The following is a 27,660-nucleotide window of genomic DNA, read 5'->3' as shown; positions in this document are numbered from 1 at the left end:
CTTTCATGAAGCCAGATCTGCTGCTACTTCCCAAGGTTCTACTTCCACTCCCAGTTTTCAACTTTATTTCTAGTAATTCCTCGTTTTAATTATAATTCATAAGACATACTTCTCATGGTATTACCTAATTTTCAGGTTTTTCCTGAGGTTGTTTTTATATCATCCCTCTAATTTAATTTTGGATATTATGGCCATTCTAAAAAGATTCATGCTATGCTTTTTGTTAAAGTTATGTTACATCTTAGGATGGAATATCTATGTAATTACTGTGTTTTATTCACGTCAGTGCGTTTTTTTCTATGTTGATTCTGTGTGCTGTTTTCAGATAAATATCTTTCTGTGTAACCTATGTGGGACTTTGTTAATGTTTGGAGGAATTTTTTTCTATTGTGAATAGGATCATTCTTCCCATTACATTTTTCCAACTGAATATCCTGTAAGATTATTTTATAAGCTGCTAACAATTTATAACAAATATTTCATTAGGTTCATGATTGACTCTTGGATATAAATACAATATCTATAACTCTATAAAGTATAAATTTTAGTTTTTCAGTTGACCTGTTTTATCATTGGTTTGTTTTGCTTTGTTAACTGGATATTCAGAAATCAAACTATCATAGGCTGTTTGCAGTAAGTGCCCACTAATACTCTTGTGCCATTTCCCAGAATACTCATTGCACACAGAGATTATTAAAAGATGTGTCACTCCAGTGTTTCTCATAGTGTGATACTTTCTTTAGTTTAAAAAAATTGTTTTCTTTATTAACAAGTTTTCTTTCTGATTCTAGTTTTACCAAAAGTTTGTTATTATTTGAGTGCTGTGATTTTCCTATAATTGATTCAAGTGAGCATTAGAAAGGCAATCATTGTAAACACAGCTTTGGGGAATACCAGCAAATGATACAACTGTGTTTCTCTTAAAAATATTATTCCTTTTATAGTTTACTATCAGTCCAGGCAGATTGAGTAAATGCGTTGTTTTTATGACTTGAGAAATTACAAAATTTTCTCCCTATGGATCTGCTTTATCATTGTCTCAAAGCAAAGCAAACTGGGTGTCGATTATCTTAAGGGAATGCTTTTGCAACATATTTGGAGCAAGCAAATTGGTGAGAACAATCTTCCTAAGATTCTGGTTTGGGTGAGAAAAAAATGCACTTCTTTTGTTATTGTTATTACTGCTTTGGGGTTGGTTTGTTGGCTGGTTGGTTGTTGGTTGGTTAGTTGGTTGGTTGGTTGGTTGGTTGGTTGGTTGGTTGGCTGGTTGATTGGTTATTTTGTTGATTGGTTGGTTGGTTGATTATCTGGTTGATTGGTTGGCTGGTTGGTTGATTAGTTTGTTGGTTTGTTGGTTGATTGGCTTGTTGGTTGGTTATTTTTTTGGTTGGTTGGTTGATTGGTTTTATTTTGCTTGAAATGCTGTTAATTTCTCTCTTTTTCCTTGGTTGAGACTCTTTGTTTTACTCTTTTTAAATGTATGTTCCTATAATAGTTGGCCTCTGTCTTTTTATTTGTGAGAACGGAGGCACCGGTGTAGCAAAAGGCCCTCTGAGTTGATTTCTTGGTGGTGGTTGTTTGCTTGGGTACTGTGATGGTCTCTTCTGCACACTCTCTAATTGAGCCATGCAGGAGACCTTAGAAAGATGGAGAGAGATGGATGAAGAGTGGGGAGAGGCTGCATTTCAATCCTCATTTGTTTCCAAAATAACATGACTTATATTCCTTTCCTTCAGCACATTACCTACCCTTCCTTAAATATCCTATAGATCTTTTCTGTGGTCTAGGAAAATGAACACAAAAGAATCCCTAAAATATGTCATAACCATTTCAATACTGTTGGAAAACCGTGTGACTAAGGTATCATGTGGTGCGACTCACCAGATCTCTTTAAGCTTGGTGAATCCTAACATAACCAGAGCATAAATGTGGAGCTCGGCCTCGCTCATCTGCAATCCATAGAGCTCGTAGAGACCATCTTTGACCCTGAAGGCAAAATTATATATACTATTCCATGTGAGAAACTCATCACCGATTCCTCTGTTCACTAAATGATCTAGGGTCCCTTTGTGACATCCCTTGGGTTCTTATATAAACCAGTGTCCTTAATTCTAGCCTGGTACAAATTATCAGTGACTTTTGAAACTAGTGGGAAAAAGAGTGAAAACATGGGGGTGCCTCACATAGATAGGACCTGAAGATTGAGTATTTTTTAAGTAATATAGGTATTGACTTCCTGTTGCTACAGTGATGAATCACCATAAATTTTGCCTAAAACAACAAAAACTTATGATTTTACAGTTCTGTGGGATGGAGCTCCAACACTTACATCAATGACCAAAATCAAGGTGCTGGTGTGGCTTTGTCCCTCTCTGGGGACTAGGAAAAAAAATCTTCTCCTAGCATCTAAGTCTTTCCTTTCCCAGATTCTATGTGCCACTAACATTTCTTTCTCATGGCCCCTTCAGCTTCTTCAAGCCAACATGGAGGCTTGAGTGCTCTTGTGTTATGGATCGCTCTCCTCTTTAGCTTCTTTTCTTTTCACTTTTAAGGACATGTTATTATCATATTAATATTCTAATAATAATATAATATTAATATTACATATTAGCGTTATATGGGTAACCCAGGACAGTCTCGCTATGTACATAAATGAGCTGGGTAGAAACATAGTTACAAATGCATTTTATCTCTTCAGATAACACATTCACTTGTTCTATAAATTAAGACGTGAGCATTCCTGTTCTCCGTGCCTCATATAAACTGGCAGTTCGTGTCTGCTTGTACCTATAGTGCTTTGTTGTCCTGTAATGACACTGTTGTCAGTTTGCCTGAAGCTCTTTATACACAGACTGGAGTCCAAGATAACAAATGTCTCATCTCTGTATTTCTTTCTCTTATTCTTTCTACTCTTCTGTTTAACTCCCTCCATCGAATCTCTGAGCTCAGTAACTATAACCCCTGTACCTGAATCTCCCCTCCATGAACCTGCATGGACGCAAGGTCTTCTTACCCTGTCCACACAGGAAGCTGGACTTTTGTGACGCTCCCTGAGATTAAAAAAAGAAATGTGGTCAGTGTAACAGCTGTTAGCATAAAGCAATTCATATTTGAATTTTCAGTCAAATGTAGAGCCTGGTGCTGGAGATGGTCTGGTCTCTTTCCTTGCCTGGATCAGCTTGCCTCTCCCTCAGTCCCATTTGCCATGTGATTCCTTTGTGTTTACAGAAGCAAGGCATGTTTATGAGGCATGTCCAGAAGAAGGAACTGATATATGGAAAATATCTACGTAGGGTATAGAGGCAGCTGATCCCTCAGCTGGAGTCAGGGGCTATAAATAGACCAGTGACCTTGTATGTGCGTGGGACTGGTATGTTCCATCTTTCAACACACTTTCAGTAAACTTAGATGAATTTATTTTTTGAAAGTGGAACATTAGTTATCCACAGAGATTTTATTGTGTCATACACACACACAGAGAGAGAGGGGGGGGGTGAAATAAGGTCTTTACCTCTAATATCATAATCAATTCTTTTCCTTGGAAGTAACTTGACATTCACTGGGGTTTTTACAGTCTGATGAGTTGAGAATAGTCACCATCATTTGAGGTAGAAATAGAGGAAATGATTAATTTAGAAAGGAGAAGGATTGCGGGGTGGGTGGAAGTGACATTTTCTGCATTGTATTCTTAGAAACTTAGACTTTCAGAGCTGGATGTGCTTCTGATAAAACTGTTCGTTAACATAAGAGGAAACAGAAGCCAAAGAAACTTTCAGTCCCTGGGACAAGTTTGTGCCAAGTGTAAAAACCCAAGCTGGAGTCAAGTTCATGCCTTTCTCAGCCCTTACACTTAGCTCAACCCCTTCATTAGTCTCAAAGAGATGACCAGACCATGGCCTCTGCCCCAAAGATGCCCTCCATGGCCATTCCTACTCCAGACTTGCCTGGCTAGCAAAAGGAACTGTATGTAGTTTGTGTGTTGTGTGTGTGTGTGTGTGTGTGTGTGTGCCTCTGTCCATGGAAGGGGGGTGCGTGGGCACCCAGAGCACTTGCAAAGACCAGAATGATAGGACCTGCGCTCTGGGACTTGCTGTCACTTCGGTGTTTGGGTTTCTCACGCGGCTTTGTGCAACAAAACATGAATTAAACAACTACACAGTTTCCAAATGCTGTTCTCCATGAGCCTGTGGCAGAGGCCATTCCTTTGGGGAGCAGGACAGCAGGCATACAGATGGCGGGACGAGCCCTCCCAGGGCATGTTCATTCACTGACAGAAATGACTTATCTGGTGTATGCCCTGCAAGTTTAGATGCAGATATGTTCTCAACAGGGGGCATTTAGCAGTGTCTACAGACATGTCGGGGTGTCACATCAGAGCAAGAAGGATGACTGACACAGAGCGGATGGAGGCCACACGGGACTGTCACCCACAGCATAAAAGTATTCAATCCAACTAGCCACTTGAGCTAAGGCCTCTGGAGAGACCCTGATCTGTGGACATTTTTGGCTTGCCTAATTCTTGACTTTAGAAGGTTGTGCAGCTTAGAAACAGAATGGCCTAGGCATATTTGTTCTGGTACAGCCTGGGAAGAGGTCTGTAATCTAACAGGGTGAGGGGACATGGGTGCTCGCTTGGAGAATGGGAGCCAATGAAAGCAGTTGCTGTATTAGCTGACCTCTTTCCCAGGCTTCTGTTCTCAGTGACCAGAGTAAAAAGGCTGTTGCTCTTTGTTCTTCCTGTGTGTGAAGTCAAGGATTTGGGTATATTGCCTTCTGGTTGCTGTCCGTTTGAGGAAGGGGTGGTGTCCTGAAATAGTTTAGATAACCAGATTTGAAGAGATAATTAAGAATATGCAGAACAAAGGAACACTGTGACATTATCCAGTCTTTACACAAACAGCTGTCGGCAGAGAACCTGTGCCAGGTGAGGGATTTGAGTCTCAGCAAACTCCATCTCCGAGGACACTGAAGAAAGAGAGGAGGGCTTAGGAGGACAAGCTGGTTGGGAGACCTACCCTATGTCTTGCTCTGAGCTCTGCTCAAGGACAGGTGTCCTAAGAAAGATTTGCATTTCCTTGTTCCTTTTGGAATCTTTGAAAGAAAATTTCCATATTGTTTGGGGTTCCCTGCCCCCAACGCCAGGTGGTTACCTTCCATACAGTCTGAATCACTGAGTAAAGATGCAAGCATTTCCAGTCATGCTCTTTGTTTGGGGCACCAGCCACGATGGTGACCACACCCCTCACCCTTCGAGCCCAGCAGCTGTGGGGTTGACCTTCCTTTCAGCCCTGGTCAGTGGTGGTTGGCAGGAGCCAAGACTGCTTGTGTTCACGTCTGTTCACATACTAAGGCATTCTCTCAAAAGCCCATGTGTTTACCCAACTGGATGGCAGAACTTTTCTCCCAAGGCATATACCAAATCAGGTGTGTTTAGTTCACAAGCCTGACTGTTGCTAAGAAACCCTCTTGGTGGACTTCTAGAGCCAGTATCAGATGCTAGTGCTGGAGTAAAGATGAAAGGATTCTGCCCAGGCACAGGTTCTATCCAACAAGGCCTTAGAAGAAGGCAAGACAGCGGCATGGTGCATGGTGTGAGGTAAGCTATTAGAGAGGTACAGGGTACAGAACAGCAACCACCACTGGGGTGAGGGGGAGCTATGAGCAGACCTTTTGTACAGCAGACTCATGTAATCTTCACAACACAGGAATCTTCAGGCTGTGAATTCCTTGTTTGTGTGCATGCTAAATGCTTACTGTTGTGAAACCTGCCCAAGGGAGAAGCCACACAGTAGGGCTACATACCCATAGCCTATAGAATCCAAGTGTGGAGATGATCTTTGTCCAACCATCAACTACTAAGTCACTTACTGGATAAAGGATATTTGTAGCTGCAGAGCCAGATAGATTGCTTTGCTCAGCTAATTCAGAATGGAGTGGTTTGCTGGGATGACCATATGTATCCTTGGATTCTAACAAAATAGCTGGTTGTGATCAGAATTGTTCTCCTTAAGAGGTTGTGCTCAGAGACTGCGTGCATGAGGACTGAGATGAGCTCTGAACAAAGGCTGTGCTTAGATGGCAGAGGTGAGCTCTGGTGGACAGAATGCAGAGTCCCCAAAGGCCAGCCTATAGAAACTTTACAGTTAACCGTGTTCCTCAGAAAAGGGGAAGGCAGCCATCCTCAACAGATCTGCTGATTATGGACCAGACGCTTCTATTTGTGCTATCTTAACAGGTCGTGCATCTTCAGGAGCCACGAGGGATCCCTCTTAGATGGGCCAGTGGGGAGGCTTGTGGGGATCAACTTGAGAGGGTCTACAAACCATCTCAGAGTAATCCCAACCATCTAAATTGCAATCAGTCCCCATGGAAGAATCCTAAATAATTTGTCGTTAGCTCAGACGTCTAAGATCTTAGACCACACCAAGAACAATTCAGTACTGCTCTTTTGGATTTCAGGGAGAAGGACTGTGCGAGATCAGCAATACCCCTGCCTCCCTGTAATGTTGGAGGTTGCAGGTGGGTGAAACGAGGCTGCTTCCTCCTTTACCACTTGGGAAAAGCACCTCATTGTAACCCAAAGAAGGCACAGCACATTTGCTTCCTCTTGCCTCTCTACTGGCCTGACTCGTGACCGAAGAGTGTCTCTACTGGCGTGACTATGACTGGAGAGAAAATAAAAGACACCGGGAAAAAAAAAACGGTGGAATGAAAAATATTAAACCATATGAAGCGAGTGGCTTCCAGTTGATGGCCATAAATACAGAATGCAAAATGAAATCAGAAAGTAGACTTTCAACATTTAGTTTGTATGAGAAACCATTGCAGTTATTAGTTGACTACCTTCATTTTATAGAGGAATTATAAACCACAGGATGTCAGGACCCTTTCTCAGCATCGCAGCTCTCTCATGGCAGAAGGTGCTGGAAGTTCATATTGTTCTGTGTGTTGCTGAACCCATTTGCAAATGACTGCAGTGGGGCTCATGAAAAGAGGACAGTAGTCACTGAATGCTTCGTCTTCTCTTCTACCCCTGCTCTTTGAGCTAGCTGGTGGAAGAGCTTGGTACTCTGCTTCCTCGTGCCTGTTATCACACAAGTCCCCCCTGGGTTCTGATGCAGCTCCTCAGACCAAGTCCTCAAGCCTCCCTTGCAGAAGAGTCGATCACCTCCTCTGGACCTAGAACATTCAATTCAAAAAGCTATAAGGGATAGGACTCTAAGGAGGTCAGGGCAAGAGCCAACAGACTGGGTGTGAAGAGGTCGATAGCAGATGAGAGAGGCCTGGAGATTGATGTGGTTGTTTTGTCTAGATGGCCAAATAAAGAGATAAAATGTTTTAGAAATCATTCCATGGGTCTAAAAGAGGAGTGTAGCAGGGAAAATCATGTCTTGATTACAGGTTGAGCTAGATCTTGGAGAGAGCATAGAGATTGCACAGGCAAAGAATGTTTTGCCCAGATTTTCAAGAGTGCCCAATATTTGAAATTACCACCCAATTTTAATACTATAACTGTGCTGTGGAGTTCTGGAAAGACGAGTGAATGGATTTCCGCTGTCAATCTATGTGTTTCTGTTTTATTTTTATTTTTATATGTGTGTGTGGTGGTGGAGAGGTGAGGTCCTGCAGAGTTCAGGAAAGGGTGTTGGGTCCCTTGCAGCTAGAGTGACAGACAGTTGTGGATCATCTGACTTGGGTGCTGGAAACCAAACTCCAGCCCAACCTGTGAGGTTTTGAGAAAGAATCCACTCAATAGTCCCTCCGTGAAAAGTGATCGAGGGCTTATCTTTCAGACATGCAGTCTTTCTGAACCTGAGTTCCTTCCTCTGTAGTGGTAAGAAGGTTGAAGGTAAGTATTACAAACAATTCAACCTTTGTCTCATGAGCATTTTAAGTAATTACAATAGTATTTAAATATATAAGTGCATAAGACGTCTCAGAAAAATCATCGCATTCAACCCTATTAACAACTTAAAGTCAGTCTTCTCTGGGAATACCTGAGTCCAAATCTTAAAGCCTCATTCAGTGAGACCTCATCCTGATGTTTCACGTCTCTGTATGTAGCGTTCTCTCAGCATCGTTTCCCTGTAGCTTCTCAGGATGCCACAGGACTACTAGGCTGCTAATGGCATAACTGTTGAAGTGTTAAATGGTTGCTAGGACAATCGCTTCAAATAATCTAAGGGTAAAGGGGGAGAGTGTTTGCTCCCCATTCTTTTTTTAAAAAAGAGCTTGCCCATTGCTATTCAGAGAAAAACTATTAGTACTCTTTATGGTGTTTCTGCCCCATTAGCAGTCATTGCCCCTCCCTTCTCAACTTTGCCTTTATATTGCATAAGTATTATTTCTGTAATATATCATATATTCATATAGTATAGATGATATCCTATATTTAGATATATGAAGGTATGTATTTCTTCCCATTCAATTCAAGAGTTTATCATGAAAAGTAACTGGTAGAGATTTGAAAGCGAAGGCGAAGCTGTTCTTATTTCTTCTAGTGCTGCTTCTCCACTCTTATTAATTCCCTCTTCATATCTAATTTTCATAGATCAGGAAGCTTGGCTGTAAATAAGTGACTACTACAAATTGAGGCACAGATGGGAAAAATAAAACGTAATTCTTTTTTCTCCAAAATGGTTTTCTTCTACTTTTGTTCTCCCTGTGGATAAATGGTGTGGAAATCTCCTGCTTTGCACTTTATCTTCTGATGAAGGAGTTGCAAGCATGTGCCCGTGGCCTTGTTGGCACTGTGTGAGAAGAACCGTCTTATTCCTCTACTTAGCTGAACAAATCAGTTGATTGGGTGGGGAAGTTCTGAGGCCTCTTGGGGTAGGCAGTCAAGGTAAGCACAACGAAAGCTGACAAAATACTGGTGTGCCCAGAAATAATGTCCAGTTTCTCTGCAGGTCTTGGTCACCGTAAGAGTGGTAATTGTCCTGGCTTAGCCCCTGAACTCCAAAAGCCCCTTTTGTTCTTCCTCCTTCTTTCCCTCTCTTTCTCTTCCTCTCCCTCCCTCTCTCTCTCTCTTTCCTCTGGGCTCCCCTGTGAGGGAATATGTATCTGTCTGCATGTATGTGTGTCTCTGTATGTGTGCAACTATGTGTATATCTCTGTGTGAGTGTATCTGTGTGTGTGTGGGTGTGAATATACATGTGTGTATGTGCGTGTGTGTCATATTCTGCAAAAGATGGGAGGGAGGCATGAAGGAGGTGGAAGGAAGAGCTAGAGCCAAGTATCCTCTCAAAGTAGGAGGGGATAATAGAAGGCCAGAGAAGATGGGTGAAAAAGTAGAAGTTGCTTAAGGTTGCTTCTTAAGAAGAGGGGTTGATTTTTACCACTATCCCACATAGAGTTGGTCAACAGCCCAAATGCTAATTAACTTTCCAAAGACCCCCAAACTGCCACCATTACAATGACGGTCTTCTTGGGCCACTTAGTGCCCAGATCTCTGTGTACCTGGACTCAAGAGTGTTTTGTGACCGTAGAACTCTGTAGGAATGAAACTTGGCTTTGGCCTTCACCTGCTTACACACCTGTGGGAAAAAAAGAGTTAACCAGGAGCAATGCAAACATGAAGAGTAACTGGTGGCATTGCCTGGAGCCAGGACCATACGGTCACCAGCAAGTGTGAGGATTAGCCGGAGGGCTGAGCTGTACCCGTGCTCTCTTGAGTGTAAAACCAACAATGCTAGCCGGGCGGTGGTGGCGCATGCCTTTAATCCCAGCACTTGGGAGGCAGAGGCAGGCGGATCTCTGTGAGTTCGAGACCAGCCTGGTCTACAAGAGCTAGTTCCAGGACAGGCTCCAAAACCACAGAGAAACCCTGTCTCGAAAAACCAAAAACAAAAACCAACAATGCTGATGCATCCCACGACGAGTGACAACCTGGGCCAAAGTGGTCTGGATGTGAAGCTGAGGTGGAAAGGCCTGGTTTTTGGGGCCAGAGTTTCCATGTCCGTGGTTTGCGGCTCAAGATAAACTGCTCTGAGTTTCAGTTTCCTCGTACAGCAGTTAAAAATAACTCAGGAGAATGTGTGCATTATATTGAGCACTCCCAGAGGCCAGCTTGCCAGGAGAACCCTGAAGGGCTCCTGTGTTGTCTCAACACTCCACCCCACCCCACCTGAAACAGAGATTAAAGTGAGGTTATGACAGGAAAACTACCACTGTCAAAAAAATAAAAATAAGTCCAGCTAAAGATACGAGACTGTTGCTCACTACTTGGAAACCCATCTGAAAGGGCTTTGCTAACCCATGATATAAGACTATCAACTAACAGGTAGAGACTTAGACCATAGCTCTGTATCTGTTGCTCCAGCCAGAAGTGTTCTGCATACATATCTCACCCACTCCAGGATTTTGTGTTCCTGCCAAAAAGGCCCCACTGCCTAACCAAGCCCATTGTGGGGTGCATTCCTTATGTATTATATAAAGCATTAACTGTGTGACTATAGATGAAGTTCTTCTAATGGACCATTTCAGACATAGAAGACTAAAGAATTCTAAATGTTATTATAGGAATAAAGAACTTATATTGTGGATGCAATAGAATAGCTGCAGTATCTAATCCTTGGAGAATTTACAGTTTCCACATTAAAAGCTCCTAACAGAAAGCACTGAATCTTTTCTGTGCTTCCGGGGGGAGTATTTTGCAAGTGCAGTTTAGCTTCAATTAGTCGGAGGTAATTGAGCATGGTTATTAGTGTGTGACCATAAAAAATGAAATTATAAAGTTAACAACAAATAAGCAATAAAAAAACACACTAGTGATTAAGAAAATGGAAATTAAAGTACCAAGTTTGAAAAAAATCAACATCGATGATGCTGGTATCAGTAAGAATATGGCAATAAGAACATTCTTATACTCTCTTTGAAGTGCATCAGTTGATGAAGTCTCATCTAGAAAGTTCTGGGCAGACCCTTGCACAAGTATAAACAGTCTTATCCTTTAAATCGGCAATTCTTCTTGGAACCTCTGCTGCAAGTTACTAAATAAATAATTCAGAAATGGGTGAATGGACAAATATCAATTTTAGTTAATATACTATTAACTAAAAGTAAGGGCTGAACTAGCTAAATGGGATAGTTTTGCTTGTAATTTTAGCTACTTGGGAGGCTGAGGCAGGAGAACCACAAGCTCAAAGCCAGCCTGAAAAACATGACAAGCTCCTGTCTGAACAATAAGAGCTGGGGATGTAGGGTAAAGGTAGAGCACTTGCTTAGCTTGCACAGGCCTCAGGGTTTAATCCCCATGGGAGGGAGGATGCATATTTTATTAGAAAGGAAAAGTGTATTAAACAACCACTCCTCATTAACTGAAAAATACTGCATTCTTAAGGTTTTCATAACTTAGCAGTGGGGAATTATGCATATTCAATTGCTTCTAAGAAGATATGCCAACAATTGCAAAAGAAACTCTTGATAGCATGCTATTATGAATTCTACTATATTAGTCTTTTAGAAATGTTACCGTTTAGGTTAAAGACACTCATCATAAGTATGGCACAGGAGGGAGGAGGGAGAAAATGTGTATGATTACAAGAACTGTAGTCTGTTGATAGGGGAGCAGTTGAACCAATTGTGCTCCATATTAGCTGTGAAAAAATCTCTGTCACCACTGACTATAATATATTGGTTAGATTGGCAACGCTGTGACTAAATATCTGTCATAAGCAATGTAAGGGAAGAAAGGTTTGTTGACTAAGGTTTCTGTCCTGCCTGGTTCCCGCAGTCCCAAAGAAATCACACAGAGGTCTATTTAATCATAAACTTGTTGGCCTAGTAACTCAGGCTTCTTATTCACTCTTATAACTTATATTAGCCCATAGTACTTGTCTGTATTAGACACGTGCCTTGGTACCTTTTTCAGCAAGGCAGTCACATCTTGCTTCCTCTGTGTCTGGGTGACTACTGCAAACTGACTTTCCTCTTCCCAGAATTCTCGTTGCCGCACCTATACTTCCTGCCTGCTACTGGCCAATCAGCATTTTATTAAAAATAATACAAGTGACATGTTAAAAGACCATTGTCCCACAGCAAAGGATTGTTTTGTCTTTACCAGTTTTGGACTCTCCGTCTATCTACTGTGCTACAGAAAATAGCAGAGGCAGTCAGTTCATGGCAGCAGGAGTGTGCACTGGTGGCTTTTCCCACATGGGCCAGACAGAAAAAAAAAGAGGATATAGCTGGAGTCAGTTGTGGGGCCCACTTCCTAAAGAATCAACAGTGCCACTGGCTGCGAGCCAAGTACTTAAAGCCTGAGCCTATGAAGAACATTCCGGATTCAAAACATGGTATATACAGCCTGGATAGCTGGACACAGAAGGCTATTATGTGAAAGAACCAAGTTGTCCAACAAAGCCTAAATAGTGGGAGTCCCACGTTTTACTAATTTACTTTGTGATGCCATGGCTGGCACATGATAAGCATGTGCTTAGCACCGAGCTACACCCTCATCTCCAGTGTGCACATGTATGTGTGTGCTTTCATGTCTAGAGAGAAAAGCCTCAGGTACATAATAACTGGTTGAGTATAGTTAACCCTAGCATGCAAGGAGGGGAAATGGGAACATCTGTGTTTTGCTTTCTATAACTGAGGGCTATGTGACTTTTCTCTCAATGAACATGGTTTGTTTTTAAGTTAAGCAATGGCGTCTATGTAAACATTTGTTTTTCAGCTTGAGAACATTTTGAATCAAGTCAAGAACATTTGAGTTTTGGATCATAAGTTATAGCACTCGGAACATGCATTCAATTATGTGTAAAACCAAAAAATGAAGACACACCCGTACCTATTTCTCTCTCAGTAAGAAAACTGTAGTCCTTGCCTCTGCTGAGTCATAGGGACCCCAGGCTCAACTCATTGCTCTTCCGTTCTCAATGCACAACTTCCACACATGACCAGTAAAGACTACTTCATCTATAGATGTCACCTCAATGCAGGCCACACTCCTTCTTAAGGCTTGGTCTGGCACCTAGGCAATATCATTTCTTCTTACATACCATCACCAGAAATCATGACAATACCTAACTTCAAGAAACTCAGACAGAATACCCCATTCAAATGTCAATTACTGTTTAACAGGGTTTCTCAGTATTGGCTTTGGAGTAATTCTTTGTTTGGGGGTCACCAGGATGTTGAACACACCCCTTGCCTCTAACCAACAGATGGCAACTCTCTCCAGCTAAAATCACCAAAATCATCTCCATACCCTTCCAGGTGTCACCTTGGGGGGGGGGACAAAGTTGCCTTTCATGAAGAACTTTCCAGTAAGAAAGACTGGATGCTGAGGGCAAGTAGCAACATCTGTGAGAAGCGCAGTCACATCTGCCCCCAAATAGAGATTAGTGTTTTTGGAATGTTTTAACTTTATAGTCGACAGCTCCCTTTTCAGGAGACCTAACATGCTAAAATTTTGTGGGATCTAATTCTAGTTGATTTTAGAAGATTGAAAAAGAATCAGGCCCTAATTTTTTGCTATTGAATCTAAATTTGTGCTTATGTCAATTAAATACTGTTTCTATTTGAATACATGAACAACTATAATTTTCTTCCCTAGTGTGTAGGAAGGATATTAAGAGTATATTATGCCATGTTTATGATGAATGTCTTTCGTTTAAACTGTAACATTTGCACAAGACTAATATAGTAGCATTCATAATGCCACACTGTCTTAAATCATGAGTGTCATCTGCAACTGTTGGCCTGTCTCCTTAAGTGCAATTGAGTGTGCCTACTTCACCACTGCTGAGTTACAAATACCACTGAAGTACAGCATTTTTCTGATAACGAGAAGTGCTTGTGTAACAGGCTTTTTCTTTCCGTAAAGTTCGCCTCTCTGACAGGTGTATCAGTGAAGTGGAGCTGACTTAAATAAAACCCTGCAACGTCTTTTCTTTGTTCTACCTTTTTCTATCAACATTTGAGAAGCAGATCTTCCATCAAACACCGGAATCTTGTTAAAAAAAAAAAAAGCTTCTCGGCAAAAAGGGAAAATTAACTAGAAAGTGTGTTTGCCTTGGGCTTCTTCCAGGGTTGTTTGGTGCCCAGTGTGTCAGAATGACCCTATCCCAAGGCAGTTCTGCCACACAGAATGCAGCCCCAGAAAGAGGCCTTGTTAGAATAGAGCTACACTCTTCTTATTTTGAAAGATGTAGATGGCTGCAAAAATTGTTTCCGAAAAAAGTTGCGTGCCGTGAAAGCAATAGAACGCAACCAAGTCATGTGTGAAACTAATGATGGCAGGAGTCTGTCATTTCTAGCTATTGCCATGAACAGTGACAGTGTGGAGGGGCCTGTGGAAGAACAGGGTCCAAGGGTGATGGTGGAGTACTAAAAGACAAATGGAGAAAGAGAAAAATAGGAACCTGGCTTTCCGTGAACGTGGAGACCAAGGAGCCCAGAGCAATCGTCAGTGCTTTAGTTTGGCCTATATTGATTTGTGCAGACACAGGAGGGTCTCTGGTCTGTGACCAATACAGCTAACTATATAGAGTTTGTACCTCCTCCTTCAAGATGCAGGTGGAGCTTAGAAGCAGCTGCAAAAAACTGCTAGCCGGGAGAGGGGTGATATATTTTTTTCCTGTATATGAGAAGGTAGTGGCCATTTTTAGGGGATAATTACAGATCTTGTGAGACACCCAGCAAGAAGCAATGTGTATCTGGCAAAACTTTGAAACATCTTACAGCTGAGTTCCTCGCAGAGGATTCCTCTCTTTCTCTTTCTCTCTCTCCCCCCCACTCTCCCCCCCTCCTTTTCTCCTCCTTCCAGCATCCAACAGAAAAGGGAAGAGAGCCCCTCCCCCCACATTAAATGCCTATGGGTACCCAGAAAGCTGGAGGAGGGATGGGGTCCCCTGAAAGCATCCCCAAATCTGTCTGTTAGTAAGCTAGATAAAGTGTACCAGATGTCTATGTGAGGCTATTTTTTTATGGCTCTCTGCCAAGGTATGAACAGGGGCACCTTTATTCTCAGTCAACAGGTCCTAGACCTGCTGTGAATTTCATGTGAGCAAAGGTGGGTCCCACCCCAGAATACATTTAGAGAAACAGCAGGAGGCACAGCCACGTCACTGCCATTATGTTTTCTAACAGTCTGATGGTTGCATGGGTTTATAGCCTCCTGAACCCTTAAAAGAAGAGAGAGAAATAAATCCAGACAACCCCCATGGTACAGAGATAATATCCATTCAGGTGTGTTTCTTTCCTCTAATTATCCTCTGTGTGTGTGCGCACACGTTTGTGGGGTTTGCATCTCCAAATTTCAATGGGTTTGTTTTGTGTGCTACCGCTTAGACATAACACAGCGTTTTATTTCTCCACATTACAGAACATTTTCTTATGCTGATGGTTTAATTACATCCAGTCACTTTGTCATATATTCTTAATTCAGATTGAGGTTTACGTGTGGAGCCCTGACTTCAGTATGAACAAGGAGAATTGAGCTCAGGATTCTTACTGTTCTCTCATTTGTATGTGGAGTGAAGGATCCGCCATAGTGGTCCCCTTTCCTCCAGAATCCTCTCTCCATTCCGTAAAGCCACCTTTCCTTAGTCTTCTTCCCACTACCCTAAGTGTTGCTAATTTACATTCGACTCCCATTCTTCGTGTTCACCAGCCTTCTCTGCGCCATCACCATCGCCATGTGAACCATGCAAGCACTGCGAGCGCCCCCAAATCACTGCCCTCCTACCTTTCCTCCAATCTGTTCTCCACAAGGCAACCAGCGATCCTATCAAATTAGACACCCCATCCCCAATAAGATTCTTCACTAGTTTTTACCATCTGTTGCCCAACACAACTGAAACCCAACAAACCCTCAGAATACTTTTAAGGGGCCAGATCTACATCTGCCTAGTCTTTCCAGCCCCCAATGCCTACTCTTTACCGTTGCCCACAGTGGTTTGTTTCCAGGTCTCTAAAAATGAGCTTCCCTGACCCACTAATGGGACCTTTTCCCACCACATGAAAGTCCATTGCATCATTTTGTTAAGTACAAGGATTTTTTTTTTCTTTTTCTTTGAGCATTGTTGCTTTGGAGCTTGTCCTGGAACTAGGTCTTGTAGACCAGGCTAGCCTCGAACTCACAGAGATTCACCTGTCTCTGCCTCTCGGGTGCTAAGATTAAGAGCATGCACCACCATCACCTGGCTACAAGGATCCTTTTTAGGCCCCTTCCAAATCCCTGAGTTGTAGAGAATTGTCTGACAGTGGTAAACACAATGCCAGTCTTCAGTGACATGACCTGCCAACTGGCCCGTGCCAGCTAGACTTGAACTAGAGAAGTGAGAGAAAGTAGTAGAAATCTCCCTGCCCCAACACAGAGTGCCATCTTGACATAAAGGGGTGCTCTATAACTACTTTCTATGGCCTGGTAAAATAAGAGACCTTGTCAATTAGCATCTCTGGTTTAGATGTCATCTTACTCCAGGACAGACTGGCCTGTGCCATCTTTGTCACATTGCTCATGGATAGCAAGAAGCAGAATAGAGGGGTTCAGATTAAAAAATGGCTTCTAGAGTCAAGCTGTCTGAGGTTTGGACTTGATCCTAGAGTGAGGACGCTGAGGACCCATTCAGGGGTTTCAAGGAAAGTAATAACATGACCACGTTTGTGCTTTTGAAGCAAATCTCTCCAGCAACAGGTATCCAAGCTATAATCCCATAATTAGTTCAGATAGCCTTAGAGGGGAAACTGCTGTTGACATGAAATGCTTCAATACTTCCTTGCAAAGCCCATGACATCAGATACCATATTAAGTGATCCAATTTCATAGACAATGCTTTGTAGGAGGCCATTTCCTGTAACCAATGTAAGGCTATTAAACCCTTGCTGTAGTTAGGATCATTGTTTTCCTTCTGGTGAGTCTCTGTAGGCATTTCTTCTTATTGTTAGGATGCTCATTATTATTTCATTGTTCAAGTGCTTCTCGGCGTCTGTCAGCTCCATCTTCAGCAGAAAAAAAGTCACATGTTAAGCAAACGTGTAAACTCGGGTTCAACAAATGATCAGAACACTGAACTGGGCACCTTCAGAAAGACCGGGGACTCATTCCTCAATGTAGTATGTAGTACGAGCCTTGGGATTTAGATCAAGTTAATTCCTAGATCCAGTTTATCTATGCGGTGGGCATTATGCATCACTATCTGTCTGACAGCTCTGATTATTAGACAGTCATTAAAGCTAGTGCTTTTGGGGCTACCAAAGTAGTTCAGTTGTAGAGTTATTGCCTTACATGAGCTGGGCACTGTGTTTATTCCCCTGCACTGCTACAAATGGAGCTTTTAAAACTGTAGTTCATCCCATAAATGCAAGCCGACGTCCACTTTCCTTAGTATTAACATCATACCTGGACAAGCTACGGAAGTAAATAAATAAGTGGTTTGCCTGCGTGCTGTTTTGTGGCTCTCGCTTTCCCTAAGTGTCACATGCTTAGTATCCAGGCAACATACTTGCCTCCACTTATCCCTGTGAGGTCCAGAATTAAAAATAGATCGTGTTGCTGTTCCAAATCTAAGCCTGCATTAAGCCTCTACTAAAGGAACCAGAGGTCCCCCCTGGAGTTAGGAGGAGGAATGGTCATGTTCCAGCACTTTGGGGATGCAGTGTGCAGAGCCCGCAGTGGAAACTTAAGTAGCCCAGAATGCATGAAATCTGTCAGCTCACTCAAGTCTTGCTGCTATCCCAAAGACAGGAAGGGACCCCCAGGGCATCTGAATTGTGGGGAGAGAATGACTGATTGCAGGAGAGCAGCCTCCAGCATTTCCTTCTGAATGCTCTTCGTCATCATCATGACCTGCTGATTTGATAATCACGCACACACCAGGAAAGGTTTCAAAGTGATTTAAGTTTTACAGCATATCTTGGTGGATATGAAGCCGAGCCTAATGCCCTAATGGGAAAGTGGCAAATGAAGGGACCTCTGCTGCTAGTGGCCTGTGACCAATCATAGGTCACTGAACGCAATCTAGAATTCCCAGGAAGCAGCCAGGGCACTGTAGAATTATACCCAAATGTACCCAGATCAAAACATTTACTTTTTACCCAGAGATCAGGAAAAGGAAGCATGTGGGGTTGTGTCCACGGAGGCAGCCAGACACCGCCTCATCGCAATAATTCCCCACGTTACCAGCGATACTAGTGGTTTACCAAGAGTTCTGTGAGCTTTTGTTTGCCTTGCCAATGGCTGGGTGTGATTAGCAGCTAATTAAACATTTTTATCTCAGTTTATCCCAAGGAATGGCTCCTTCGGGGCTCCTTCCTTTGCTGACATCAAACATCCCGACTTAATAGAGAACCTTCAACCTTGATTCTTGGCTCTTTTTGATAAACGAGATGTGGAAGCAGCCTGCACCTGGTGGTCAGACTCTGCCAAATACTGGTAGAGAGACTTGGGGAAGTCGCCTAACCATGCTGAGCCATAAGTATACACCTACAAAGAGAATCATTGTCACCAAGCTCAGCTGCTTGGCTAAGTGAATTAAGGAACTCTGCTATTTGAGACCGCAGAGTGTGGTTGTTTCTGATACAATCACCCTTGGCTTACGTACTGAGTCCACCTCTTCACCTTGTAGGAAGTTACTAAACATCCTGAGTCCATGAAAGGGAGGAGGTAATACAGGATGGAAATCATTTATCCAAAATCCTTGGGACATGTTTTGGATATGAGATTTGGAAACATTTGCATATGCATGATGAGGTCGCTTGTGGATAGAAGCCAAGACTGGACACAAAATTTATTTATATGTCAGTGGTGCCCTACACACTTAGCCTAAAGATGATTTCATACGGTATTCCTAAGCATCTTATGCAGGTGGTAGACGCCCTTTGACTCCAGCTGCTGTGCTGCTGGGCTCTATGTTTTGTTTGGGTCATGACCCATCTCGGGAGCTGGGTATAGGATTTTCCACGTGTGGCAATTGTTGGTACCCAGAAACTTTGAGGTGTTCACTATATCACTGACATACACTATTGATAGTTCCCAGTGGGGGAGCATTTTGGATTTCAAATTTTCACATTAGGGGTGCTTACCAACTAGCACTTACCTCTCATAGAAAGGTTTTAAAAAAAATCAGCAAACGTCAAGGGCTTTGAGAACCTTGTAAGCATTTTGGAACTATGTGTTATGGTTATATTGGGGAAATTACCATTATCCATGTTGTCAACTGTCTGTCTGGCATAAATAACTTATTTCTATGACTTTATTACTATGCTATTATTTCTCCCACCCAAGCACTTAAAAATCAAGAGGTCTGAAAAGAAAAAGAAATTAATACGATTACAATTTGTTGGGGTTTTTTTTTGTTTTTGTTTTTTGTCTTCTTATTTAATTAAATATGTCAGTGGTGTCCTCATTCCTTCAGGAACTCAAAGCTTAAATTCATACCACAGGAGAAAGATTGTTTTCAGCATTCCTTAGAGCAAGAGGACATTGTTTTACCCTGTTTTTGAGGTTATTCATATGTTCTAGGGAAGTGACCACCCCCATCCATGTCAACAGCGTCTCTGGTGGCACTCACACCCCCTGAAGCCTGAGGGTTCCAGTCAGACTGCCCTCTGTTCCCAGGGTGGGGACAGCGAGGAATGTGGTACTCTCTTACTGACAGACTTGCACCAAGGGATAAAAGCCTGCTCCCATGGCTCTGGGAAACAGCATGGGGGGGGGGAGCGTGAGCCCAGAAATAAAATGCACCAAGGAGGTCTGTTTCAGGACTAGACAGAACATTCCGGGGTGCTGGTTCCTCTGAAAAGCATTGACGTCACATCTTAGGGCATAGCACCCTGAGTGGTGAGCAGGAAAAGAAGTGGCTTTTGACTCTTTAGACAGGGTTCAAATGAAAGAAATCCATTTGTGCCTTCAGAATGCCGAGCAACTGGTACAAAAGGTCACTGATGCCAACTGGTGGCGTCTCAGAATCCAGGGAAGGAGCATTAAAATAACAAAATTGTTTTTTCAGGCACTAGATGCACTTAAGTCTCAATCTTTTGCATCTTGCTTCCTGCAGTCCTAAATCAAAGGGTATGTGGGGGGGAAAAAAACACCAAAAATTTCTCATGTTCTACATGGTCCAACATGTGGATTGTCGTCCTCAGATGAAGGATGACAGATGTTTAGAGGGGAACAAGAAAAATGCTTAAATGATGGTTCAAGGAATTGTTCTTAATCAGATAATGAGGCTTCTGAACAGTACTGGTTGAGCGTGACCATTTCAGGCAAAACCAACAACTATTAATGTCAGACACACCCTGTATTAAATGTCTGTTCGGGGGTTCAGTCTTGGCTGCCTGGGAAAGAAGACAGTTTTTCCTTTTGAATATACTGGATAATCTTTATTCCATTTATTTATGCCAGAGTTTCTCAACCATGGAACTGTTGTCATTTGGGACTGGCTAAGGCTTTGTGGCAGGGAGCTTTCCAGTACATTGCAGGATGCTGAGACCTGCTTGGTGATGGTGGCACTGCAACATACCAGTGTGCTAGCCACAACAAAAACCTCTGCAGACATAGCCAAAGGCCTCTGGTTAAGAATCACTCATTTAAGCCAGGCTGTGGTAGTGCCGCCTTTAATCCCAGCACTCGGGAGGTAGAGGCAGGTAGATCTCTATAAATTAAGGCCAGCTTGGGCTACAAAGCAAGTTCCAGGACAGCCGGAACTGTTACACAGACAAACCCCCCTCCCAAAACAAGAATCAGTCCTATAACTCACTGTTTTCTGCTGTGGTCTGTGGTGCTTCATTAGCACTGGCAGACATAAAGAGTAAAACACACGAACACTTAAGAGCAATGTGCTGAAGTGTTGGGGGAGCAGCTCTGTAGATGATGTGTCTGCTGCACAAGCACGAGGACCTGGGTTCAGATCCCTGGGACTCACAGAGAAAGCCAGACTTGACACAGCCAGCTTTGGAGAGCTAGAGGGAGGAGGACCGCTAGAGCCAAATCAGTGAGTTCCATTGTCAGTGTCTCAACACTGTGAAAGTGAAGAACCAACAAGGAAGACATTCAGCATCAACCTCTGACCTCCACATGCATGTGCTCACACACACACATACAGAGAGAGAGAGAGAGAGAGAGAGAGACAGAGACAGAGAGAGACAGAGACACAAAAAGTGGAACATATGCACACAGAAAAATGTATTCTAGGACCCAAACCTAATGACCTGAGTTCAATCCCTGGGACCTATGTTTTGAAAAATCCAGATGGAAAAACTTGTGACCATAGGCCCAGGACTGCTTTGACAAGATGGGAGGTGTGACTGTAAGCCCAGCACTGCTTTGGCACAAATGGGAGACAGAGGCAAGAGACTAAACCGGAAGTCTGAATGTACAGCACAGCATTAGAAAGAAGAGAAAAAGACTGCCTCAAAATCAAGTTGGAAGGAGAGAACCGACACCAAGAAAGTTGTTTTCTGACCTCCACACAGGCTATGGCATGCACACATATGATTGTACATACATAGACATGCACGAATACATAAATAAATATGCAGAATCTATTCAGATTTTCTTTTGTTTTTTTTTTTTTTGTTGCTTTAAGAAGGGTCTCCATCTAGCCCTAGCTATCATGGAACACAGTATGTAGACCAGACTGGCCTCCAATTCATAGAGATCCACCTGCCTCTGCTTCCAGAGTGCTTGGATTAAAGCACCACCATTCCCAGCTATTCTAACTTTATTAAATTGAATTGTTCTATTCTATTATTGTTGTTTATTCTATTATTTTATTAAGATCATATATATGCATAGATTAATAGAGATTTTAAGATCCTTGGCTTAATTCCCAGCACCACATCACACATATAAAAAAAGGAAACTAGCATCATGTACATGCATGCACACTTTTGTGTATACATGTACACAAGATAGTTATTCTCTAATTAACAGCATCTCTGTTTCATATGAAGATATTTGAAAAGTAGCAAATTGAAAACATTTGTGTCCTGATGCTTCATCTTTTATCACACATCAATGCTCTATCTTTTATCTCAGATTAATGAAGAAAAAATTAGCTTTAGATCATTGCCAGGACCAGTAGGCAATTTTCAAAATTAAATTTTCTGTGAACACCAAAAACTGATTATTTTTTTTTCCTACCATGTCTATGTAGAGAAAATATTCTTACTGATCCACAAGTACACTGGGGAGGGGGAGGCATTTTTTTTTTTAAAACAAATCTAACTTTACCTTTTATCTTTGGGTAGAAACTATAGTGCTCCTTATCCAAAGTGCTCCACGGAATTTCTAAGTTCTTAGTGTAACAATGGTAAAGTTTTAACCTTTTAACCTTAGGTGCATTTTGTATGAAAGATATCACACATACAAAGATAATCTCATGGTGTGTCATTTACTTCTCTTCATTGTGACCAAAATGCCTGGCCAAGGCAAATTTACTTTGACTCCTGGTTTCAGAGGACTCATGACAGTCAGCATGGCTGTGAGAAAATGAAGGAACTGGTGTGTACCACTGGTTGCATATACTGGAACTCTTCATCTACAAATAGACAGGCACAGAAAAAGGGACCTGAGGCAAGACCAGAATATGAGCCTCCTGATGACCTCTGTCCACCAGTCAGGGTCCATCTTCCATAAGTTCTACATCCTTCTAAAACAGGAGCGGAGGCCACGTGTTCAACTGCCTGTGCCTATGGGGGACAATCCGCAGTCGTCACTATGAGATCTCATACACGGAGAAGGGTCCTGAAGAGGTTCTACTAAGCCCCAGTTTCCTGCTATTTGGGAACAAGAAGGAGAAAGTAGCCTCCCCCTCAGTTTGCTGCCTGTATCCCTGACGAAAGCCCTCGAGGCTAACATGGTACCCTGTGTTTCCTTTGTAGACGGCATCGTCGGCTATTAAAGGTGCTATTCAGCTGGGCATAGGATACACAGTGGGGAACCTCACTTCCAAGCCAGAGCGCGATGTCCTCATGCAAGACTTTTATGTGGTGGAAAGCGTGTTCCTCCCCAGGTAAGAACATTTGCATTCGAAATGATTCCATGCTGAGGAAACTTCACAGTGACATCCTTCTCTTGAAGAACTTTTCTGCCACACGCATGTCTACATGTACTGGAGAGTGTGGGGGCGGGACCTGTGGCTCCACCATGTTATTGCTTGGGAAAGTCCTGCATTTCTCCTGTGGAGACAGTGAGTGGCCTCCACGGGTCAGCTGTAGTTAGTTGTAATGGGTGCCTGGAAGACTATGTGCAGAAGGATCATGGGGTTTGCTGGATGAGGGTAAAGGAATTTCCAAGTAAAGTCTGCCACATGTTTTGAGAGATCTTCCATTAATCAGTGCTGGTACCAAGGTTTTGCTATGCCTAATTTAAAAGTGTGAGCTGGGGCTGCACAAATGGCTTAGTGGTTAAGAGCACTGCTTACTTTTGCTGAAGACCTGGGTTTAGTTCCCAGCATCCCTCTGGCAGCTCACAGCCATCTCTATAACTCCAGTCCCAGGAGATTCAACATCCTCTTCTGGCCTCCAAGGGCACCAGGAAAACATTCGTACACATAAAATAAAACAAATCTTCTTAAAAATAAATAGTTAAAGAATGGACTGGAGGGACCACAAATCATCTTACATCTGAATTAAGCCAATAAGTTTTATTTCGTGATGACTTTGACTTAAATTTCCTCCAGAAAAACATGAAATAATGCTGCTATGTTGACACCTTGTATGCAAAAATCACCAAAGCTGGGTGGTGGTGGCGCACGCCTTTAATCCCAGCACTTGGGAGGCAGAGGCAGGCGGATCTCTGTGAGTTCGAGACCAGCCTGGTCTACAAGAGCTAGTTCCAGGACAGGAACCAAAAGCTACAGAGAAACCCTGTCTCGAAAAATCCAAAGAGAGAGAGAGAGAGAGAGAGAGAGAGAGAGAGAGAGAGAGAGAGAGAGAGAGAGAGAGAGAGGAGTCACCAAAGCTATTCATACATTTATCAGTTTAAGGAAGAAAAAAACATAAATTATTTAAAATCAGGTACATGGGCTGGTGAGATGGCTCAGTGGATGAGGCACTTACTGCTGAGCCTCACTACCTGAGTTTGATCCTAGGATCATGTACACTGTAGGAAGAGAAAGCCATCTCTCGCAAGTTCTTCTCTGACCTACCCTCACACCATGGTGCACATGAGCTTGTGCGTGCACGCACACAAACACACACACATGCATGCACAAAATAAAAGTAATAAAAATGTTTTTAAAAGTAGATACATGTGGAAATGGAAAACAGTGATGGAACTGTATACTTGAGGTATCTCTGTGTCGTGTAAAAATATTAAAGTCGAGTCCACTATTTTAAAAGACAATCATTGTTCAGTTGAAATGTCACCACAGCTGCAGGTTTTTTCAAAGACAATGAAATACAAGTAAAGATATTTTCCCTGGGGATGCTTACTTTGTCTCTGTGACTATGGGGATTGGCTTTTCAGACTCAGTGGTTTATAAGCCATTCCGTTGTTTATGTCAGGGCTTGATCTCATCAGTCAGGTGGGTAAGGACAGTTCATGACAACTATCATCCCTCCGAGTCCATGAGCCTGTGTTCTTGCATCCCAAAGCATCAGAAAATCCATTAGTGCCAAGGTCCCCTAAGTAAAGTAGTACAAGCCGACATATGACTTGTACACATTCTTCTGTATACTTTTTAATTGCATTTATTTTCATAAATGTATATGAATTCATGCATATGCACCACTATAGCTGAACTTTCTTTGGACCACCAACTCCCAAATAATGACATCGAAACTTATTAATTGTGAAAACTTGGCCTTAGTTTAGGCTTGTTCCTAACTAGCTCCTAAAACTTAAATTAACCCATTTATATTAATCTACATTCTGCCATGTGACTCGATACCTCTCCTCAGTTCCACATCTGAATTCCTCCACGCCTTATTAGTGAATTCTCCCTCCCCCACACCTCTCAGATTCTTCCCAGAGTTCCTATCTCTGCCCAAAGTTCCACCTATCCTCTCCTGCCTAGCTATTGGCCATTCAGCTTTTTATTAAACTGATCAAAAATTGCCTTAGGTAGGTGAGGAAGTACAGACACATCTTCACACAGTGTGATCAAATATCCCGCAACACCACAGATAAATTGGTTCTATATTTCTACTATGTACAGCCTGGGGATCGAACTCAGGCCCTTAGGTTTGTCACCCACTGAGCCATCTAGCCAGCCCTCCGCCTTATATAGCATCTCTAGATTACTCATGCTACCCACTACACTGTGAAGAGTCGCTTACTGCGCTGTTCAGGGAATAATGACAAGAAAAACATCTATCTATGTTTAATACAGATAGAATTTTGAAAACTATTTTTAATCCATAACTGGTTGATTCTGTGGTTATGAAAAGCACATAGAGAGAGCCCACTATATTATGCCCCTATTGTCCTTGGGTGACTTGTGACAAGCCTGTGACATCCTTGTGAGGAGAAAAAGATGGTGGCTTTTTCACCTTTTTCTTTTTGAGCAGGAAGCTAAAGTTGCAAAAACTTAGACTTAGGTCTTTGTTCTTCACATTATGGACTCTGTGAACAGCAGGCCAGACACACCCCCTGGGGAAGAAGGCTTCATCCCTTACTTAGAGAAATCGATGATTGCATTTTAACATCTACCAATGCTTTTAAATACAATAAGACATCATAGTACTGTTGTTTGTTTTTAAGGACCTATGCATCCTAGATACAATTACATGAAGACAAATAAGTTTATGTTGTAGGTCCCTCAGTTACCTCTCTGGCCTCATTGTCTTCATGATTTTAGCAAAGGACCGCTATAAATGAGCTTTTTGTGGACCACCAGCTCCCGAACTTGGAGACTTCCTACTAAGTATGAAAACTTGGCCTTAGGTTAGGCTTGTTCCCAACTAGCTCTTAAAACTTACACTGACTCATTTATATTAATCTATATTCTGCCATGTGGCTTGTTACCGGTCCTCAGTACTGTACATCCGACTTCCTCTGCATCCCTCTGGCAAATCCCCACCTCTCAGATTCTTCCCCCAAGTCCCACCTATCCTCTCTTGCCTACCTATTGGCCATCCAGCACTTTATTAAACCAATCAGGTGATGTCTTAATGAAGGAAGTGCAGACACATCTTCACAGGGTATGATCAAGTGTCCTGCAGCAGTCTGCTCCAGGGTTTCTCACAGGAGGTGTTGTTTCAGGTTAGATAACTCTTTGTATTGGACTCGGTGCCCCAGGCCCTACCAGTAATAATAACCTCATTAACACAACAGCCAAAATACCCCACAAAGTGATGGATACACTGAGTATCTTGATTGTGACTATGGTTTCACAGTTATAGATACATGTAAGAAAGTAGCAATTCATAGCCAGACATACTAGCGCACATCTTTAATCCCAGCACTTGGGAGGCAGAGGCAGATGGATCTCTGAGTTGGAGGCTAGTCTATTCTACATAATGAGCGCCAGGACAGTTAGAGCTACATAGTGAGACTCTGTCTTGAAAAAAAAATAGCAATTCATACATTGATTAAGCTCATCTGAGGATGTGGGTCAGGGTGAATGACCAGCACAGACTCTGGCTGTAAGCAGCTAAACCATTCTGTAGTCTCTAGTATCTCTACATCATGATACCTCAGTCCTACAGAACTAATTGCTTGAAGTGACATGCTTTTTAATTTATTTTTTAACATGGTTTTATATCTATTGCCATTTTCCTACATATATGTCTGTGTACTACTTGCATGCTTGATGCCCTCTGAGGCCAGAAGAGGAGAAAGTCAGATCCCTTGTAACTTGTGTTAGAGATGGTTGTGAGCCACCATGTTGGTGATGACAATTGAATCTGGGTCCTCTGCAAGAGCAGCTAATGTTTTTAACCACTGAGCCATCTCTCCAGCCCCTGACAAGCTGTTTTAATTTATCTCCACTCTGAAGCAACAGACTCGGTTGCCCTTAGCAACCAAATGCATTGTGTTCCTTTTTATTTTGAAATTGCTCAAAGCTATTTTTAGATATCATGTTTTTGTTCTACGGATCATTTCATTTTGTAGATAGGAAAAGGCCTGGACATTTAAGATTTGAGGGATATGTAAGTAACAGGGCCTGTCCAGTCTCTGGTTACATGATCTTCCAGAATCAAAGACAATAAGTAAAAGAACCATGAGCATCCAGCCCTTGGGATGCTCTAGATAAGTTTCATTGCTGGTGGGATAGAGAAGGAAGAGTTTTTATAACATTTGTACCCTAAGACCATGAACCTGAGGTGGCAATGGAAAGCAAAATTTAGGTACCAACTATAAACTAAGCATGGTTTTGTTTATTTGACATACAATATATCCAATTATAATTTTAGCTGACCCTTTTTTTTTCTTCGAGACAGAGTCTCGCTGTGTAGCTCTGGCTGTCCTGGATCTCACTCTGTAGACCAGGCCGGCCTTTAACTCACAGAGATCCGACTACCTCTGCCTCCTGAGTGCTGGGATTAAAGGTGTGTACCACCGCACTTGGTTAGTTTACTCTATTACCTTTCACACTCATACAAAAAAAGAAAGAAAGGGGGCGGGTGCTGTGGGAACTCCTTCAGCCAATAGCCTTTAAGATACTGACCCACTTTGGGCATGGCCACATAACTATGATGTTGTAAATTACAATAAAATAGTCCCATAGAGAGGGAGAGAGAGAAGGAGGGAGGGAGGGAAGA

The 27,660-nt window shown here is 42.5% G+C and overlaps 1 protein-coding gene across 2 annotated transcripts in view; it reads left to right on the top strand.

Moving 5' to 3' along the window:
• Window positions 1–27,660, top strand: part of Pip5k1b (phosphatidylinositol-4-phosphate 5-kinase type 1 beta) — a 250,636-nt gene that overhangs the window by 128,019 nt on the left and 94,957 nt on the right. For both annotated transcript variants that reach the window (XM_075973742.1, XM_075973743.1), the window contains one exon: window positions 22,834–22,964. In XM_075973742.1, coding sequence (XP_075829857.1) covers window positions 22,834–22,964 — 131 coding nt within the window. The remainder of the gene's footprint in view (window positions 1–22,833; window positions 22,965–27,660) is intronic.

This window comes from Microtus pennsylvanicus, chromosome 5, assembly GCF_037038515.1.
Source record: "Microtus pennsylvanicus isolate mMicPen1 chromosome 5, mMicPen1.hap1, whole genome shotgun sequence".
In the NCBI taxonomy this organism is placed as follows: Eukaryota; Metazoa; Chordata; class Mammalia; order Rodentia; family Cricetidae; genus Microtus; species Microtus pennsylvanicus.
The sequence above is the reverse complement of the archived record's forward strand: the minus strand, read 5'-3'. Positions and strand labels throughout refer to the sequence as shown.